The following is a 19,909-nucleotide window of genomic DNA, read 5'->3' on the forward strand; positions in this document are numbered from 1 at the left end:
CCTACACCCTCCCATTTTCCTCTACTATCATTTTTCTTCATTCACACCCTTTTATTTTCTTCTTTCCTATGCAGATTCCCCCTCCCAACCCCACTCCCCAAACCAACTCAAGGGGCTTCCCTGGTGGCTCAGACAGTAAAAAGTCATCCTGTAATGCAGACCAGGGATCGATCTGATCACTGGGTTGGGAAGATCCCCTAGAAAAGGGAATGGCAACCCACTCCAGTATTCTTGCGTGGAGAATCCCAGGGATAGAGGAGCCTGGTGGGCTACAGTCAATGAGGTCGCAAAGAGTCAGACACGACTAAGTGACTGAGCACTCATGCCAAATCACCTCATCTTAAGTTATGCTGCTCAATTTTCCCCCTTTTGTGCTATATTTCATCTCCCTCTCCAACCCCTCTCAACCCTCTTCCCCTCCAGAGGTGCTAGGCTTTGCCCGCCAGTATTACCACTCCCCTTAGGCCTTTGTCCACAGGGACGTAGGATGAAGGGATATAATGTTAACTAGCTGAGAAAGAGAAAGGACTTGTGTAACCAAGCAAAATTGGACTTGCTTAATAGCTCTCAACAGACTATGGTTTGAGGTAAATTAATAATTCTATTTTACAATTAAATGTGAAGTATGTGGGTCTCCACCAGTCTCTAAATTCTTATACATAGAAATTAAGTAGCCCCTGTGACCTTTTAGTATGGTATCGATCATTTGTTTTAGAATACTTTATCTCATAATGACTGTATGCCAAAATCCATACAGCTTTTGAATATATTAAATTGGCCTACTAAAAGGTGTCAACTGAAAGAAAGGCACAACCCAGAAATTGAGAATTATGTTTTATTCGGGGATGTTACTGAGGTCTGTAGCCCAGAAACAGCCTCTCAGATAGCTCTGAGGAATTGTTCTAAAGAAGTATGGAAAGAGCCAGGAGTTTTTGCTTCACAGAAAAACATGTAGTCTAATATATAAAAAGATGACTGCTAATCACAAAAGAACACATATCTCAAATTAATAATTTTTGTGCTTTTCTGTATCTCTCTGTCTCTCTCTCTCTCTTTAGTCGCTTAAGTCATGTGCAACTCTTGCAATCCCATGGACTGTAGCCTGCAAGGCTCCTCTGTCCATGGGATTCTCCAGGCAAGACTACTGGAGTAGGTTTTCATTTCCTTCTGTTTCTATGTATGGGAAGATGTAAGAGTTTGGGCTCATTGAAATTATTCCTTTGATAGGCATCTTAACCATCTAGGGCCAGAATACTTTTTTTCTCCATCCTAAACTCCCCTCAGGGTACACTGAGGTGGGGAGTAAGGCAGTTGGGGTGGGGCTGCAGTAGCTGATGGCTTGATGGCGCAACACTCCTTGTTTTCTGAAATAGCAGACATTTTCCTTTTGTCCACATAGGAAAACCCAGTGGATGGACATGGACAGACAATCCTGATTCTGTTTGGCTTTTACTTCAGAGGGTCCAGATAACCCCACTGGTCCACAGTTGCCACACTCACCTGACCCTTTTCTCTTTTGTTATCTAGAGGCTAGAATAGAATCTTTTACAAACATATGAATTAGAAAACTGAGGGGAAAATATATCCAGAGACTTGATGTTGCAAAACTAGGAACAAATGCATTTACACAGCACTGATTCCTTCTTCTACAGATTCTAGTCTAAAGCTCTACTTCTGACTAGTTGTGTGAGTTTGTCTTGACCTAGTTATTGGGACTTTTGACTGGATAGAATTTTAATTTGGTACCATTGTTTACACTAGTAAAATTCCAATTTACTCCTAGATTATATCTCTTAGTGTTTTCCAGGTATGTGAGGTCTGTATGCTAGAATGAATTTTGTTAGCTGCCATACCCATGAATATTGTTAAATAGCAATTCCCTTTCTATATGGCCTCAGAAATTCACAACCGAATATCGGACTACCCAAACCTAACTTTAAAATCTCTTTCTTTGCTCCTTTTAGTAGTTCTTTACGACTGTCACCCCATAAGCCCTGCCCTTATGGTGGACCTATTTTCCTTGGCCTTGTGTATGGTTTGTCTAAATTAATGTGACCGTGACAGTAACGAATCTGCCTGCAATGCAGGAGACCTGGGTTCAGTTTCTGAGTCGGGAAGATCCCCTGGAGATGGGTATGGCTACCCACTCCAGTATTCTTGCCTGGAGAATTCCATGGATGGAGGAGCCTGGTGGGCTACAGCCCCATGGGATTGCAGAGTTGGACACGACTGAACAACTAACACTTACATTTTCACTAGCTAGTTCTTAAGGTACTTTGGTGAAGTTGTTCTCTTTATATCTGACTCTTACTTACACTTGGATTGGTCTCTCTAGTGCCTGAGTGGGCTGAGTTGACCGGGCTCTCTTCATTGGAATCTGCCTTTTGTATGTTGTTGTTTAGTCGCTAAGCCATGTAGGACTCTTTTTGACTCCATGAACTTCAGCACGCCAGGCTTTTGGGTCCTTCATATCTCCTGGAGTTTGTTCAAACTCATGTCCACTGAGTCGGTGATGCCATCCAACCATCTCATCCTCTGTTGTCCCCTTCTCCTCCTGCCTTCAGTCTTTCTCAGCATCAGGGTCTTTTCCAATGAGTTGGCTCTTCACATCAGGTGGCCAAAGTCTTAGAGCTTCAACTTCAGCATCAGTCCTTCCATTGGATATTCAGAGTTGATTTCCTTTAGGATTGACTGGCTTGATCTCTTTGCTGTCCAAGGGACTCTCAAGAGTTTTCTCCAACACCACAGTTCCAAAGCATCAATTCCTCGGTGCTCAGCCTTCTTTATGATCCTGCTCTGACATCCATTCATAACTACTGGAAACCCATAGCTTTGACTGTATGGACCTTTGTTGGCAAAGTGATGTCTCTGCTTTTTAATATGCTGTCTAGGTTGGTCATAGTTTTCTTCCAAGGAGCAAGTGTCTTTTAATTTCATGGCTGCAATCTCTGTCTACAGTTGATTTTGGAGCCCAAGAAAATAAAGTCTGCCACTGTTTCCATTTTTTCCCCATCTATTTGCCATGAAGTGATAGGACCAAATGCCATGATCTTACTTTCTGAATGTTGAGTTTTAAGCCAGCTTTTTCACTCTCCTCTTTTACCTTTATCAAGAGGCTCTTTAGTTCCTCTTTGCTTTCTGCCATTAGGGTGGTGTCATCTGCGTATCTGAGGTTATTGATATTTCTCCTGGCAATCTTGATTCCAATTTGAGCTTCATCCAGCCTGGCATTTCACATAATGTACTCTGCATATAAGTTAAATTAGCAGGGTGACAACATATAGCTTTGACGTACCCCTTTACCAATTTGGAAGCCGTCTGTTGTTCCATGTCTGGTTCTAACTGTTGCTTCTTGACCTGCATACAGGTTTCTCAGGAGGCAGGTAAGGTGGTCTGGTATTCCCATCTCTTGAAGAATTTTCCACAATTTGTTGTGATCCACACAGTCAAAAGCTTTAGGATAGTCAATGAAGCAGAAGTATGTGTTTTTCTGGTATTCCCTTGCTTCATCTTCGCCTCTGTGTTCCTGCCATGTTGGTTGTTTGGCCTGAGTCATTCCTGCACTGGAGCCTACAGGCTGTGGGGTGGAGCCAGGTCTTGGCCTCAGATGGCTGCGTCTAGGGCAGCTCACACCAATGAGTACTCCCCAGTACCCAGTACCCCTGCCCAGTGTCCTTGCTCACACAGTGAGTCACAGCTGCCTCCTGCTTCCCCAAGAGACCCTCCAAGATCAGCACGTAGGTCTGGTCCAGGCTGCTATGCAGTCACTGTTCTTTTTCCTCCCAGGTCCTGGTGTTTACAAGACCTTGTGTGCATCCTCTGCGAGTGGAGTCTCTGTTTTCCCCAGTCCTATGGAGTTCCTGTGATCAAGTCCCGCTGGCTTTCAAAGCCAGATGCTCTGGGGGCTCCTCTTCCCAATGCCAGACCCCCAGACTGGGAAACCTGATGTGTGTGGCCCCAGACTTTCACTCCTGTGGGAGAATCTCTGCGATATAATTGTTTTTCACCAAGTCCTGTGGATCTTAAAAGTTCTCATCATAAGAAAGAAAAGAAAGGAATAAAGAAAGAGAAAAAAGAAAAAAAAATTTTATAGCCATGCATGGTGATGAATGTGTTAACAAGACTTATTGTGGTGACCCTTCAGCATTGTAGGGTTGGGGCACCAACCCTTCCCCTTCCTGCTACGCTACTGAAAATCCATAGATAACTTTACTAATAGCCCACTGTTGATTGAAAGCCTTATTGATGATGTCAACAGTTGATTAACATATTTTGTATATGTATTTTATACTATATTTTTACAATAAAATAAGAGAACAAAAATGTTATTAAGAAAGCCATACAGAAGACAAAATAGATTTAGAGTCTCTTTCATTCTAAGATCCCAAGGTTGTGTGTATGTATGTGTGCTCAGTCGTGTCTGACTCTTTGTGACCCTAAGGACAGCCATGAAATTAAGATGCTTGCTCCTTGGAAGAAAATCTATGACAGACCTAGACAGCATATTAAAAAGCAGAGACATTACTTTGCCAACAAAGGTTCATCTAGTCAAAGCTATGGTTTTTACAGTAGTCATGTATGGATGTGAGAGTTAGACCATAAAGAAGGTTGAATGCTGAAGAATTATTGCTTTTGAACTGTGGTGTTGAAGACTTTGGACAGGAAGAGATCAAACCAGTCAATCCTAAAGGAAATCAGTCCTGAATATTCATGGGAAGGACTGATGCTGAAGCTGAAGCTCCAATACTTTGGCCACCTGATGCAAAAAACTGACTCATTGGAAAAGATGCTGGAAAGGATTGAAGGCAGGAGGAGAAGTGGACGACGGAGGATGAGATGGTTGGATGGCATCACCGACTCAATGGACAAGTTTGAGCAAGCTCCGGCAGTTGGTGATGGACAGAGAAACCTGGCATGCTGCAGTCCATGGGGTCACAAAGAGTTGGATATGACTTAGCAACTGAACTGACTGACTGGAATGTAGCCCACCAGCCTCCTCTGTCCATGGAATTTTCCAGGCAAGAATACTGGAGTGGGTTGCCATTTCTTCCTCCAGGGGACCTTCCTGACCTAGATGGACATCAAACCAGCATCTCCTGCGTCTTTTGCATTGGCAGGCAGATTCTTTACCACTGCGCCACCTGGGAAGCCCAACACCAAGGTCACTTGAATGCAAAAGAGCCTTTTATTAACTTAAGTTGCTTATCTCCTCAAGTCCCTAAGCATTTCTGGGTAGGGAAAGCAAAAAAGCTTTTTCAAGTTTTTCTCTATATTCTTCTTTAGTTCTTTCTTGGGCTCCTTCCAATGGTAATATTATCTTCAACCTCAGCTAGTTATTTACCTGCAAATGAGTGAGGGTCTTTTTTTATCCTAAATTATCTCATTCTTCAACCTCTTATGCTTTCTGTTTCTTCATCACATCTGTAAGGAGTATTTTTTACTTGGTGCCCCACCTTTTAATTTGTAATCATTCCCTAAAAATCCTTTGTGGGAATGGATTTGGTAGCTTTGTGACTGTGCAGGCAAGAGTTTTGAACACAGCAGTCCTGAGGTTGCTGTCTTTAGAAGGGTCTGTTTGCGAGGCTGGCTCTTAGCTGGAGCCTGAGAATTTGGTTTTCGAAAAGTTCCCTGCATTTCAGATAACGCTTTTTTCTGCTTGAGGCACTGAATGCCTGCTTTCCTTCTGGGAGGCTGGAATTTTGATAGTTATGATTTTAGTCTTTGTGCCTGTAACCAGCCTTCAGTAAAATCCTTGGACTTTTAAGTCTCCAACAAGCTTCTCTGGGCAGAGACATTGCACAACACGTAGAAAGCCTGTTGGTAGATCCCTCCAGACTCCCTGTGAAGTGTCTCTTCCCCTGGCTGATCCTATTGTATATCTTTATCATAGTAGTCCTGCAAGTGCCTTTAGCAAACCACTGAATGTGTAGGTGGCTGTGGGACCTCTCAGTGTCCTTCCTTGCCACCCTTAATTCAAACACTGCTCTCAAAAGCAGGACCTGCTTATGAAATCTGGAAGTCTCTTCTTAGTCCGTAACATCTGTAGACAATACCCTTGCTTTCCAGAAACTCTCCTTCCTGGACTTTGGCAAGAATGTCTGACCCTGCCCCTCCTCATACCTTTCATCTTCAGCAGACATTTATTGAATGCCTGTATGTGCCACAGTCAGTATACAGTAGCATGGGAAAACAGTCAAAATGCAGTCTGTGGTTCCATGGGAGAAGACAGAAAGCAGATGGTACCTTCTGAGAAGAGTACTGTGTGTTGAGTGATTAAAAGGGGAGCTACACTTCCGCAGGGTCGTCAGTGAGGATGTCAGTAGGGTGGTCTGTGAAGACAGCAAAGGAGCAGGATAGTCTGTGTGGTCAAGAACCAGACCAAAGAACATGTATAAATGATTAAAAAGCCACTCGGCATCTTCTGGGATGCCGAAGGAGCCTGGTGTGGCTGGAGCACTGTGAGAAGAGGTAGAGAGGAGAGGAGTTGGAAGGTAGTGAGATCCAGATCACTTAGAGCTTTGCAGGCATGTTTTGAAGTTCATACTTTAAGGGCAATGGGAGGCCAGGAAAGGGTTGAATCAGCCAAGCAACAGATAACCTTTTCAAAAGATCATTCTTACAGCTGTAGAGAAGATGGATTAGAGAAGGGTAAGAAGGGGAGGGCCAAATGTGGAGATTACTAGTGATGTAGGTGAAAGATGATGGTAATGTGGGTCTGTGTTATGGCTGAGGAGACGGAAAGGAGTGAATGGACTTTGAAATACGGAGTTCTGTAAGATTTTAACATCACTTTATCTTCTATCTGCTCTCTCCTTTGGTGGTTATCTTCATTCCCACATTGTTAACTATCGCCTCTGTGTGAAAGACTCTAACTCTATGATCCTAATCCTGATGTGAGCCAGTTTTCACATTTTTCAAAGGAATGGTTACATTTCAGAAATGTAAATGGCTTCAGAGCCATAATGCTTCTGCCTCTATCAGCCTGATCTTGGACCAGTTATTTCACTTCCTCAGGCCTCAGTTTCCTCATCTGTAAAATGTAGATAATGCACTACCTACCTCGTAGGGTTGTTGTGAAGATTAAATAAGTCAGTATACAAAATATATTTGGGCACTAGCATGCACACACAAAGTAATCTATTAATGTTAGTTCCACCAGCAAGACTTCACAATTTCTATGTCCTTGTATTTCACAAGTTGAACTGCCTCCAGCACCCTATCTAGCTCTTTCATTTAACATTTCCATTTCTATTAATGGCACTGGAGAGAGATTCCTAACCATAGTCACATTTGACTACTTGCTGTCAATTCACTTCTCACACTGCAAGCAGAAACCTAAAATGAGAGACTGCTACTATTTTTACTTTCATCTGCACATAAAGTGAAAGTTACAGCTTCTTTTATTCATTCATCAACAAATGGACTTGCCCCATGGCCAACATAGGTCTGAACTGTGTGGGTTCACTTACAGAGATACTTTTCAATAAATATATTGGAAATTTTTTTGAAGTTTGCAACAATTTAAAAAACCTGCAGATGAGCCATGAAGCCTAGAAATATAAAAAAAAAAAATTAAGAAAAAGGTATGTCATGAATGTATAAAATACATGTTAGATACAACACAGAAAAGTGAAAGTGAAAGGTGCTCAGTCGTGTCTGACTCTTTATGACCCCATGGACTACATAGTCCATGGAATTCTCCAGGCCAGAATACTGGAGGGGGTAGCTGGTCCCTTCTCCAGGGGATCTTCCCAACCCAGGGATCAAACCCAGGTCTCCTGCATTGCAGGCAGATTCTTTACCAGCTGAGCCACCAGGGAAGCCTTGATATAACAGAAAGTATACGTTAATCAGCTGTATGGCTTCTGGCCAACAGTAGGCTAGTAGAAGTTAAGTTTTTGGGGAGTCAAAAGTTACACAGATTTTTGACTGCGTGGAGGGTTGGTACCACTGTGTGGAGGGTCAACTATAGTCACCAAGTACCTACTCAATTCTAATCTTTTGTCTTTCAGATAAAATTTTTGCCATTTGGTCTACACAAAAATATATTTGAAGTTCCTAAACAATCTTGACAGAAAATGGAAAATTCCTCAACATAATCAAGACGGAGTTTCAAAAATCCTCAGTAAGTGAAACAAAACCACTGAAAAATGTCTAAGTATGCTTTAGTATCTTAAAGTTACTGACCTTATCAATCCTATTATCGGTACAAAAAAGGTTCAAGAGCAGTGATATCAAAGCTTATGATTGAGGAAAATGGTGCAAATGGTATCACCCTGGGTTGACAGTAGCATCCATTGCTGCCTATCCTCCTACAGTACTCTGCCTTTGTGCTTTAGTGAATGCTGCTGATATAGATGGCCTCTATTAATAGTGTATACCTTATTTAGGTTTTGACTTTTCCTATCAAATATTAAATAACTGAAGTTGTATATTTTTGTGAAAATTTAATTACAACTGGTTTTGGAGTTCATTTTCTCCTCTGGGAGAAAGACCTTTAGACCTTTTCCCCCTCAAGAAGGTTTGAACTCTCTAGACATCAAGGACTGATAAGAGGATAAGGTGGGTACACAGGGAATCACAATAGTAAGTTATGATACTACAGACACAGGCTTTGCCCATAAGGCACATGATGATGCATACCACATGGATGATACCAAAGAATTTATTGTAAATGTAGTGGCAAATACACTGAGAATAACTATCATTAAAAAGAAATTAGAAAATTACACATGTTTAAAGTATGTGCTTTTCTCCACCACCTTTACATTATGCCTAGTACCAACATTTTAAGTACTGAAATACTTAATAGGATGGTCCATTTTCACATATTTTCATGACTCTCTTCAAAGTAGTTGATCATGAATTGCAGTTTCAATTATTATTCTCTGTTTTTATCAATTCAGTAATGATCTGGAGAATCTTGTCATCTGGATGGAAGAAGGAAAACAATGAATAAATTCATCACTGACTAATTTTTCAGTGTACACACATGTAAACCACAGGTATACTTCATTAAAAGACTTTTTAAAATTAGAATACAGTTAACACCAGCAATATTCACTTATAAAACTAGAGATGCCTCTATTATTTCTTAAAAATTCTATTAAGACAGTAAATTTCCTAACTTTTTCACCTAGTTCAAGTCTACTTTTTGACTCAGCCATGTACTTCAGAATTAGCCAGGATGCCAACAGTATGGGCAAGGAATAAAGCACTCTTTATCTGTTTCTCCATGTTTAGTTTAAAGGAAACAAAAAAATTTACCAGGGAAGTGCCCTAGGAGAAGTGTGGATGGCAAAGTGACAGACCTCTCTACACAACAAAGGAATCAAACACCAAGTAGAGGACAAACAGACTAAAGAGGGGCTACATTATTTGTTAGAGGTTTTGACAGCTGCCTCTGCTTTTAATCAGTTGGTCTGTTATTGTGACTTCATAACTCCTGTCTGAATGGTTGTAATTATCAGGACTCCAAGACTGAAATTCTTATCTTATTAGACACTTCAATAAGAAAATAGCCTATGTTTCAATGACTGCAATGGAGAATTTTGATAACTGGGCCCATGGCCTGACACTCAGGCTCTTGGAGGCTCTAGTGGCATTAAAAAAAAAGGAGTGAGGGAAGAAAGTTCACTGGCTGCAAGGTGAACATGGCAGGTCTAGAAAGAACTATGATTTTTAGTCTGAGGAATAGTATAGTAAAAGAAAATATAAGAGCAATTTCAGCTATCTCTATTTCAAAAGCTTGGTGTCCCTTACATCCCAACTTCTCTTATTCTAAAGTCCAGAAACAGAGGACACTAATGTACTTAATCCTCCCTCAAGTCAAAAACACATGCTTCATCAGAGGGCAGGTTCTACTTTTCCTGCTATAGCAAAGAGAAACATTGGAATCATTTTAAAATTGACTTTTCTTCATTTAAAAGTTGAGGTTCAATTTGTCCTTAATATAATGTATTTTTTTGTTTAAGGGTGTGTTGTAGTCCACAGAGTTCCTCAAGGGAAGAGCCCCCATCTCTTAATATGTCAAGACCTGATCTAAGTTTCCAGCAGTACAGGAAAACTAACACAGTTAAGTGCTTATTCATTCACCTTCAGTTATGGAAATTAACATAAAGTGTGAGACTTCAGGGCAGTAGCACTAGACCAGTAGCCCCCCATCTTGCCTACCTACTAGAATTAATTGGGATATCTGTGAAATATAATCACATTGAACAAACTGATCAATTCTTATCATTAAAAACAAGAAAATGGAACTGATGTGATGCAATGGGAAGGATATACAACCAACCAAAAAATATACTTTTCCTAAAAACCAGATTCAATCAAGTCATCAGATCTAACTACCAGTTTTCAGGAAATACAGAGAAGAGAATGTGTGTGTATGTTAGTCGCTCAGTCATGTCCAACTCTTTGTGACCCCATGGACTGTAGCCCACTAGGCTCCTCCATGGAATTCTCCAGGCAAGAAGACTGGAGTGGGCTGCCATGCCCTTCTCCAAGGGATCTTCCCGACTGAGGGATCAAACCCAAGTTTGCAGAAAATATAGGGAACAGAGAAACATTAAATCAAAGCTTGAAGATGCAACTGCCCAAATCCTAAACATAAGAAATTCTACCAGAAAAACAACCTAGTTTATTAAAAATAATTGCATTTAAAAATGGGGCTGGTAGTACAGGGGGAAGTGTTACAGATGAAAAGATTATAAAATAGCAATATGGCCATAGGCCTCTCCCATAGAGGAGATTCAGTACACCTGAGGTAGGTCTTTGGACCATATATATATATACATATATATTTAACAACTGCCAGGATAACTCTGATGATTTGGCAATCTGGGAAACACTATACCAGACTACCCCGGAGGAGACTACCCACTCCAATATTCTTGCCTGGAGAATCCCCATGGACAGAGCAACCTGGCGGGTTACAGTCCATGGGGTCGCATAGAGTCGGACACGACTGAGTGACTAAGCAAAGCAAAGCACATACCAGACTAAGTGGCAACTCAGGTGTCCACTGCAGATTTCTGTTGAAGGATTACAGACTAACAGCTCTACACTTGGGAGACTGGTAGAGAAAACATATTGAGAACCTCAGAGAAAGTTCCTCTTTCTTAGAGTCAAACACTTACTTTCAAGAGACATCTTAGGGTTTTCAAGTTTTTTTCTTAAAACAGAATCAATGAGAACTCGTAGCTGCTTGAAAATGACAGCTATCTTAACAGGTGCCTGTTGAGAGATGACAAATTAAACATTAATCCCAGGGAATGTGAATGCGTTTACATAAAATCAAGGTAAGCATATATGCCTTACGATGTGCTTTAACACATATTGACTTAAATATAAAATGTTATGGGAAAAATAAATTACCTTCTGCAGCTAAGAGACATAAACTTCAATTTCCTTATTAAGTACCCATAAACTTGATACCTCTTTCCAGAATAAAGCAACCATTCTGCAATTGTTTTCTTCTCTTGTATCAACTCTATGGGAGTGAAGACTACAGTTTCGTTTTTGTGCTTTTTGATTTTATTGCTCAAAAACGCTTCATTTTTTAATTTAGCTTTCTGACTCTGTGCTTGTGCTTTCAACATTTTCACAATGATCTTCTGCTCCTCGATAAGGAAAGCACGCTTGTCCTGTTGCAGGCACATTTAGCACACGTGGAACCATCACAGGCCCAGCTGATGTGTCTTTTCGTTTTAGACAACCTCATAAGAACTTTAGGTCTCACAGCATGAACTCCTTGAAGTCGGCCTGGGCACAGCCCACATGCAGATTCTGGTGCTTTCCCAACCTTCTTGGTATAAAGGTAAACAATTCCATTACCAGGGGTTCGGGACAGCCTGGTTTTGTTAGAGGCTGTATTGTAGGATGGCCTATGACGGTAGGTCAGACGCTGGACCATCCTGAATGCCATCATCCCCGGAAGAGGAAGAAAGAGGACTTAAATGGTTTTAAAATGGAATTCTCTTTTTTTTTTAATAAATTTATTTTAGTTGGGGGCTAATTACTTTACAATATTGTAGTGGTTTTTGCCATACACTGACATGAATCAGCCATGGGTTTACATGTGTTCCCCATCCTGAACCCCTCTCCCACCTCCCTCCCCATCCCATCCCTCTGGGTCATCCCATTGCCCCAGCCCTGAGCATTTATCTCATGCATCGAACATGGAATGGTGTTGTTTCACATATGATAATATACATGTTTCAAAGCTATTCTCTCAGAACGTCCCACCCTCACCTTCTCCCTCAGAGTCCATAAGACTGTTCTATGCATCTGTGTCTCTTATTCTGTCTCGCATATAGGGTTATCGTTACCATCTTTCAAATCCCATATATATGCATTAGTATACTGTATTGGTGTTTTTCTTTCTGGCTTACTTCACTCTGTATAATGGGCTCCAGTTTCATCCATCTCAATAGAACTGATTCAAATGTATTCTTTTTAATGGCTGAGTAATATTCCATTGTGTATATGTACCACAGCTTCCTTATCCTAAAATGGAATTCTTTTAAATAGCTTTACTGAGGAATAATTTATAGATCATAAAAATTTACTCACTGTGTACAACTCAATGATTTTTAATAAACTTATAGAGTTGTACAGCCATCATCACAATCCAGTTATAGAACACTATCACCATCTCCCCCTCTTTGTGAGAACTGCACATATTTTTTAAACTGCCTTCAAAATTTACATCTCCAGTCTTAGACAAACAGCTATCATGGTATATCATAGCAGAATGTATTAGATTTGCTTAAAGTGGTCAATGTTGATAAGTTATAGAGAAATAAACTTATTGTCGGTAGCACTGATTGGTCTAATTTTTCCAGAGGAGAATTTTAACAGTATGAATTAAATGAATTTGTGTCTTTTTATAGGTGGCATGATATAGCAGAAGGAGCAGAAGTTTGAGGATCAGATAGTTCTAGGTTTAAACCTTGCTCTACATTAACAATCCATGTAAGCTATTTAACTTCTCACTCAGCTTAAGTGCCCGATAGAAAGAAATCATCTAACAAGGTTGTTAGGGTATTAAATTAGGATGATCCATGTAAAGTTAACTATTGAAGTCCACACACACGGCAAATTATTATTACTGACAATAAATGCAATATGCAATTAGGAATATAGTTTGATTTTAAAATTAAACATTTAAAACCATACAGGCAAGATAAAATATGGGTCTTCTATTTAAGTCAAACCATAGGAAGAAATTATGCAAACTCCAATAAAGTTAAAAAAAAAAAACTACCTCAGTGGTACTGGCAGTAAAATTTTAAGATCAGTTGTAGCACGTACCTGAAAATAGATCCAGCCATCAACAGAGATAAGGCGTTCCCGGTGCTGAACTTCTATATCACCACCAAAAAGTAAAACTGGAAAAGGGGTTATTAGGGTAGTTTCCCTCAAATACACTCGGGCATATCGTATCTGTATAAAAAACAAACAAACAAAACACTTCACAGCCTAAAAAAATAAAGAATTCATGTATCTGTTTCATGTAAGCATTTTTCTATAATTTGCTATTTTAAATCATGTTTTATAAAACTACATGTGTATGTTATGTTGCACAATCTATTTTATAATAATCACAGTCACCACCTGTGTATTTATACTATTAAAAGGATTTTAAACATTAATTGTAAGGCTGAATTGTATACCTTGAACATAAAGTATAAATAAGCAGTGTCATGCTAATCCTGTTAAATAATTAGTGGAAAGATAAAATTATGATTAAGTTTCAAAGTGTCTGGTTTCTACAGCAAGGTTCAGCAATGACCATTAGTCAGGAATTTGTCATGTTTTACACATTTAAGTTTGCTGATAAGTTGGGAGTTACTCAAGCCAAAGCTTGAAATTATGGATCTTTATTAATTTAATGAACTATGATTCAAAAGGTTGACTGTTTTAAATCTACAAATATTTGCTATTAAGTTATCTTAGGTCGCATTGTCTCTCAGACTGTTGCAACATCACGTTTAGTTCTATCCCATCCCATATCCCCCTTATTTGGAAATGTGGAAAAAAGACATGTTTATGTTTTTGTTGAGAAACCATGAACATCTTGATTTCAAATATGAACAAACATGAATAGCTCAGTTTAAGAACCAAATATGGTATTTGGTGGGCATCCAAATTTGTTATGACTGACTTCTAGAATAATGTCCTGAATACTGCAATTTAAGCATGAGCACTTTACCTTCTCCTGGTATAAAAGCCATCCGTAAGTCTGCAAATCTCGATTTACGGAGGACGGATGTACTTGTGCTTTGCCTTGGGCTGTCTCCACAATGCAAGCCAATTTTTCTGTAATATCAACTGATTTTGTATAGATTATCTTCCCCACGTTGTCATATAGTCCAGCAGTAAGTACGGCTTTAAGAAGGGCAATTTCTTGGAAGGAAAGGGTCTGTGTGGCTCTGTTTCCTTCCAAGCTATTAGAAGTTGTAGATGATAAAAATCCTGCTGCTTTAACCAACTTGATTAACTCCTGCTTTACATCCTAGATTGGTTTGTTAAAAAGAGACAAGATCATAATCAATTAAAATAAAGAAGGTGCCAAACAACCTTGTACTTTATATTACTGTTTCCTATCAAAATGGACAGGATTCCAAAAAGCTAAAAAGGGAATTACCACATGATCTAGCAATCTCACTCCCGGGCATATATCCAGAAAAAAATGAAAACACTAATTCGAAAAGATACATGAACTCCAATGTTCATAGATGTTTACAATGGCCAAGACATGGAAGAAACCCAAATGTCCATCAATAGACAAATGGAGAAAGATGATAATACACACACACACACACAATAGGATATTATTCAGCACAAAAAAGAATGAATTTTTGCCTTTTGCTACAAAGTGGATGGACCTGGAGGGCATTATGCTAAGTGAAATAAGTCAGACAGACAAAGACAAATACTATATGTTATCACTTATATGTGGACTCTAAAAAAAAAAAAAATTAGTGAATATAACACAAAAAAGAAACACTCACAAACATAGAGAACACATTAGTGGTTACAAGTAGGGAGAGTGAAGGAGGGAGGGGCAAGGTAGGGGTAGGTGGCTGAGAGGTACAATCTACTAGGTGTAAAATAATTAAGTTACAAGGATATGTTGCCAGCACATGGAATATACCCAATAAAACCCAATATTCTATAGTAACTATAAATGGACTATAATCTTTAAAATTTGTGAATCATTATGTGGTATATCTGAAATTAATATTATAAACCAACTATACGCCAATTTAAAAAACTTGTGGAATTTGGCATGCTAAAATGTTTCATTTCTAACCTTATTATAAATATCAATATTTGTCGAATATTTTCCTAATCCATCATATTACTAAGTAAAACCAGCAGCATGAAGTATATATCTCTGTGCGTTCTTGTTTTTTTTTAAATTTTTTTGGCCACATCTCATGGAATGTGGGATCTTAGTTCCCTGACCAGGGATCAAATCCATGAGCCCTGCATTGGAAGCACGGAATGCTGACCACTGGACGGCCAGGGAAGTCCTTGTGCATTATCCTTTGAATAAAAAATACTTTATTAGTTTAGCAAACTCTTTAGATTATGCATTTCATTAACGTATCAGTTTATTTTCAAGTTTAACAAAGCCAATACTTTGAAGAAATGTCTTAATATATTACTACTCAAGTTCCATAAATATATAATAAAACTTTAGTAAAAATGAAAAAAAAAAGATAACCTGCCATTTGCAGCAATGTTGATGGACTAAACAGTATGCTTAGTGAAATAAGGCAGAGAAAGACAAATACTGTATGATATCACTTAATTGTGGAATCTAAAATAAACGAACGTAAAAAGCAAAACAGAAACAGACTCACAGATATAGAGAACAAACAAGTGGTCACCACTGGAGGAAGGGAAAGAGGGAGGAGCAAGATAGGGATATGGAATTAAGAGGTACACACAAGTATGTGTAAGACAGATAAGTAACTAGGATATATTGTACATCACAGGGAATTATAGTCAGTATTTTGGAATCACTTCTAATGGAGTATAATCTAGAAAAATACTGAATCACTATGCTGTAGGCCTGAAATATTATATTATAAATCAACCATACTTCAATTAAAAAAAAAAAAACTGACATGATGCCCAATTATTATTTACTAAGCTATAGCCTAAATTACATTAGGGAAGAAAAAATGATACTGAAAAGTTAAGGAGTCATCTGATTATATAACATAACTGATTTTTTGGTACAGATTATCTTCCTAAGACTTTAAATATCATAAAATATGAATGTCTAATATGTGAAAGCAATAAAAATGTGCCTGAACGCACTTTCATTCAGTATATCTACTTTAACAGTAGCTCTGCTTTCAATAGTTTCACTCAATAAGGATGGTCACATAGAGAACACTGAGGAAGAATTTCAGAGGACTCTGATCCTAGACTGCAAGAACCTTCTTCACTTGTCTCTGGGAAACAATTTCCTAAAGAACTCCGACAATGTTTATTAATGGCAACCTTGTTGCTTAAAATCTTTTTCTATCTTTAGTAGTGCCAATCAGCTAAAATACCATAGGGAGGATGAGCACTTTTTTTTAATCCAATTTATTTATTTTTTTGCCATTTTTTTTTTTAACTGGAGGCTAATTACTTTACAATATTGTGGTGGGTTTTGCCATACATTCACACGAATCAGCCATGGGTGTACATGTGTTCCCCATCCTGACCCTCCTTTCCACCTCCCTCCCCATCCCATCCCTCAGGGTCATCCCAGTGCACCAGCCCTGAGCACCCTGTCTCATGCATCGAACCTGGACTGGCGATCTATTTCACATATGACAACATACATGTTTCAATGCTATTCTCTCAACTCATCCCACCCTCGCCTTCTCCCACAGAGTCCAAAAGCCTGTTCTTTACATCTGTGTCTCTTTTGCTGTCTCACGAGGATGCGCATTTTTAAAGTAGACAGGATACAAGTGATTAAAAGATGAAGTTTACATGTAGGATTTCCTTGAGGTTTCTGATTTGGGACTTAAGGGACTTTAATTCCAGGAGAAGAAAAATCAGACAGACAGTTGCTGTAATACCACAAGACTGGTAAAGAACTGAAAACCCTGTAGCCTAGGGGAGGTGAAGAAAAGGCTGATAGAAGGAAGGGAGTGGGAGGCAACTTGAAGGTCTGGAGGAAGTGGAGTGCAGACAAAGGAGTGTTGCTTATCTCTCCATATCTTGAACCCGAGCCAGACAACCTTTTAAAATATGAGCATAGAATAGGGGAATTATGTGAGAGGTAAGTTTATTTTCTGAATGCTTTTATAGCACGTCTGCTCTAAACACCATTTCCCTTTACATGTTGTACTACACTTGAGACATATCAACCAATTTTAATGTGTGGACCTTGTGTGGATCATGATTTGAACTAGCTGTAAAAAAAAAAAAATCATGAAAACTCAGGGATATTTAAACACTGTATAGTTGATGATATAAAGGAATTATTTTTCAAGGCATAATGCTAAAGAAAAAAACAAGTCCTATACTTCAGAGATATATAACAACCTGACATCCGGGATTTGCTTCAAGATAATCTAGAGGGCAGATAGTGGATTAAGGGGAGTATAAGTAAAACAAGATTGAGCACATGTTGATAATTATGGAAGTGGGAAATGAGAACACAGGCGTTCACTATACTATTGTCTACTTTTACGTATAGTTGAAAATTTCCATAATAATTCAAAATAACAACTGATTTTCAGAGTTGAGAAAAATTGTAGAATATCCCCAATTCAATTTCTTTTTTTTAAATGAGAAACTGAGACTAAATTAACCTTCTCCAAACTTGAGGTGTTGAATAGACAACTATCCTAATTCCCAAACTAGTGTTATTTCTATGAAATCATGTTGCATCTTTGACCACTTCCTGAATGTGATTGTTAAACACTATTTTGGAAGCACAGAGTCTTAACCACTGAACAGCCAAGGAAGTCCCTGTTAAATACTATTTTGAATCACCGTGTAATACAGGTTACCTGTTGTGATAAACAAAACAAAAAAATCACAAATTTATTAATTCAGCAAATGTTTATTAAACACTACGTGTCAAGCACAATCCTAGGCATTTCTTTTTCGAAAATAATCCCATTGGTCCACCATATGATCCTAAATTAAGACAGCTGCATTAAGACTTACCTCTAGGGTTAACAGTGATGTTCTATTAAGAAAGTTCTTCCGGCAATATGCTATTTCAGAACGATAGCCTCCTTCTTGCTGTGCTTTTTTCCATCTACGTAAGAAAAATGACCAAAGTTTAATGTTTCCAAACTCACTTTCAGAGGTACTAACCATAGCTTTAATTATATTATAATCATATAAAACGAGGAAGGGCCTTGCTTGTTTTAAGAGCTAGCCAATTTCAACTACAATATAGGTATTTTTTGCTTACATATAACAGTAAATTAATAATTTCAAATGTAAAGTAATATACACATAGTAATACAAAGTACATTGTTCTTAAATTTTAGGATTACAAAAATACAAATCTCTAAAATAATTATACTTGACAGATGAAGTAACTAGTTAATACTAAATTTAAACCTTAAACGTATCTTTTTAATAAAAGTCAAAGATAAATTTTTTAAACAGTAAATACCCTCAGGTTTGACCTACTGACAAAACCCAGATTATTTCTTTACCCCAGGTATGCACTGTAGATCGTCAGATGATCTGAATCTGCCATGGCCAAGGATGATTTTGCAAGATCTGCTTCATCTTTTCGACCAATTGGTGTGGTAAAAGGAGACTTCTCTGTCATAACTGCAGCTAATGTTGCCTACCCATAAATAAACAAAAAAAATTTAACCTTAAAGAGGTACACACTGAAAGCGGATTTGTATCGCGATAGAAAGCAAATCATAGAACTGCACCTTCAGGCTGCATGTTTCTTTCTTTGAATTTACTGTGTTCTATAACAGCTAGCATTTTCATTTTAATTAGTTACTTTTAGTTTCATTTTATGGAATTTTAAAAATCTATCATTTACTTTTATATCATCTTTGTGAGACAGGGAAGTAATACCAACAGAATCAGGGATTTTAAAAAATGAGTATTTGTGCAAGTGACTGATAGTCTGTCACACAGTTAAAAGAAATTCCTTAATCACAGATCAGAGATCTTGACTCTGAGTCTGAATTTCCATTGCCTGAAATGCTCTTTAAATTCTTACGTAATTTGGACTATATAACAACCCATTTGTTGTTGCTGCAGTTTTCAGATCAACTATCATGGCAGTAGATATTTCTTCGACTCAACACAATTCTGGTATATATTTCTGATACTAGAAAAAAGAAAAAGACTAGAGTAAGTCATACTCTCCCCATTTTGTTTTCAAACAGCCTTATCTGTTATCCCAGAAAAGGCTGCTGCTGCTGCTGCTAAGTTGCTTCAGTCGTGTCCGACTCTACAACTTGATAAAGTTGGAATGGCAAAGCAGGCAAGAGATTCAGACAGAGGCAAAAAGTTTGTTAATTCTGAGATAATTTGAGAAAACAGAATCGCTGGTAATTGCTAACTCAGAGACAACCCAGAAAAAAGGAAGGAAGTTTTGATTCTACTTAAGTGTGGAGTTCAAAACTCTCTAAGAATCCATCTACTATATGAATCATCTACTATATATATATATATACAGAAAGAATTATGTAAATATTTCAAGTGGGATGTTTGATAGCAAAAATCTAGACAAGGCAAAACCCTTTTACAAAATAATACCTACAATACACAAGAGTATATGGGTGAAGATATTTTCTTGTATATAAATATAAAAAGTTAAATATTAAAAAATTCTCATTAAGCATTCAGATTTTCTGGCTTTAATGTAAGTATAGACACCCTATTTAAAAAAATTTTT

General features: G+C 38.3%; 1 protein-coding gene, 1 long non-coding RNA gene and 1 pseudogene across 4 annotated transcripts in view; 1 reads left to right on the top strand and 2 right to left on the bottom strand.

Moving 5' to 3' along the window:
- The window catches only part of LOC145516564 (uncharacterized), a 24,386-nt gene extending 16,261 nt beyond the window's left edge, over positions 1–8,125 (top strand). Inside the window, exon 4 of the long non-coding RNA XR_014061475.1 lies at positions 8,013–8,125. This is a non-coding gene — a long non-coding RNA (uncharacterized LOC145516564). The remainder of the gene's footprint in view (positions 1–8,012) is intronic.
- A 524-nt stretch (positions 8,126–8,649) lies between these two features.
- Positions 8,650–19,909, bottom strand: part of DHX29 (DExH-box helicase 29) — a 47,385-nt gene continuing 36,125 nt past the window's right edge. For all 3 annotated transcript variants that reach the window (XM_081517784.1, XM_081517783.1, XM_081517785.1), the window contains 6 exons: positions 18,699–18,835; positions 18,196–18,289; positions 14,216–14,518; positions 13,315–13,446; positions 11,139–11,235; positions 8,650–8,930 (listed from right to left, as the gene is read on the bottom strand). In XM_081517784.1, coding sequence (XP_081373910.1) covers positions 8,875–8,930; positions 11,139–11,235; positions 13,315–13,446; positions 14,216–14,518; positions 18,196–18,289; positions 18,699–18,835 — 819 coding nt within the window. In that variant the 3' untranslated portion in view covers positions 8,650–8,874. The remainder of the gene's footprint in view (positions 8,931–11,138; positions 11,236–13,314; positions 13,447–14,215; positions 14,519–18,195; positions 18,290–18,698; positions 18,836–19,909) is intronic.
- LOC145517072 (large ribosomal subunit protein eL34 pseudogene) lies at positions 11,373–11,957 on the bottom strand (annotated as a pseudogene).

Source organism: Giraffa tippelskirchi, chromosome 8 (genome assembly GCF_054371585.1).
Source record: "Giraffa tippelskirchi isolate mGirTip1 chromosome 8, T2T-mGirTip1v1.2.pri, whole genome shotgun sequence".
NCBI lineage: Eukaryota > Metazoa > Chordata > Mammalia > Artiodactyla > Giraffidae > Giraffa > Giraffa tippelskirchi.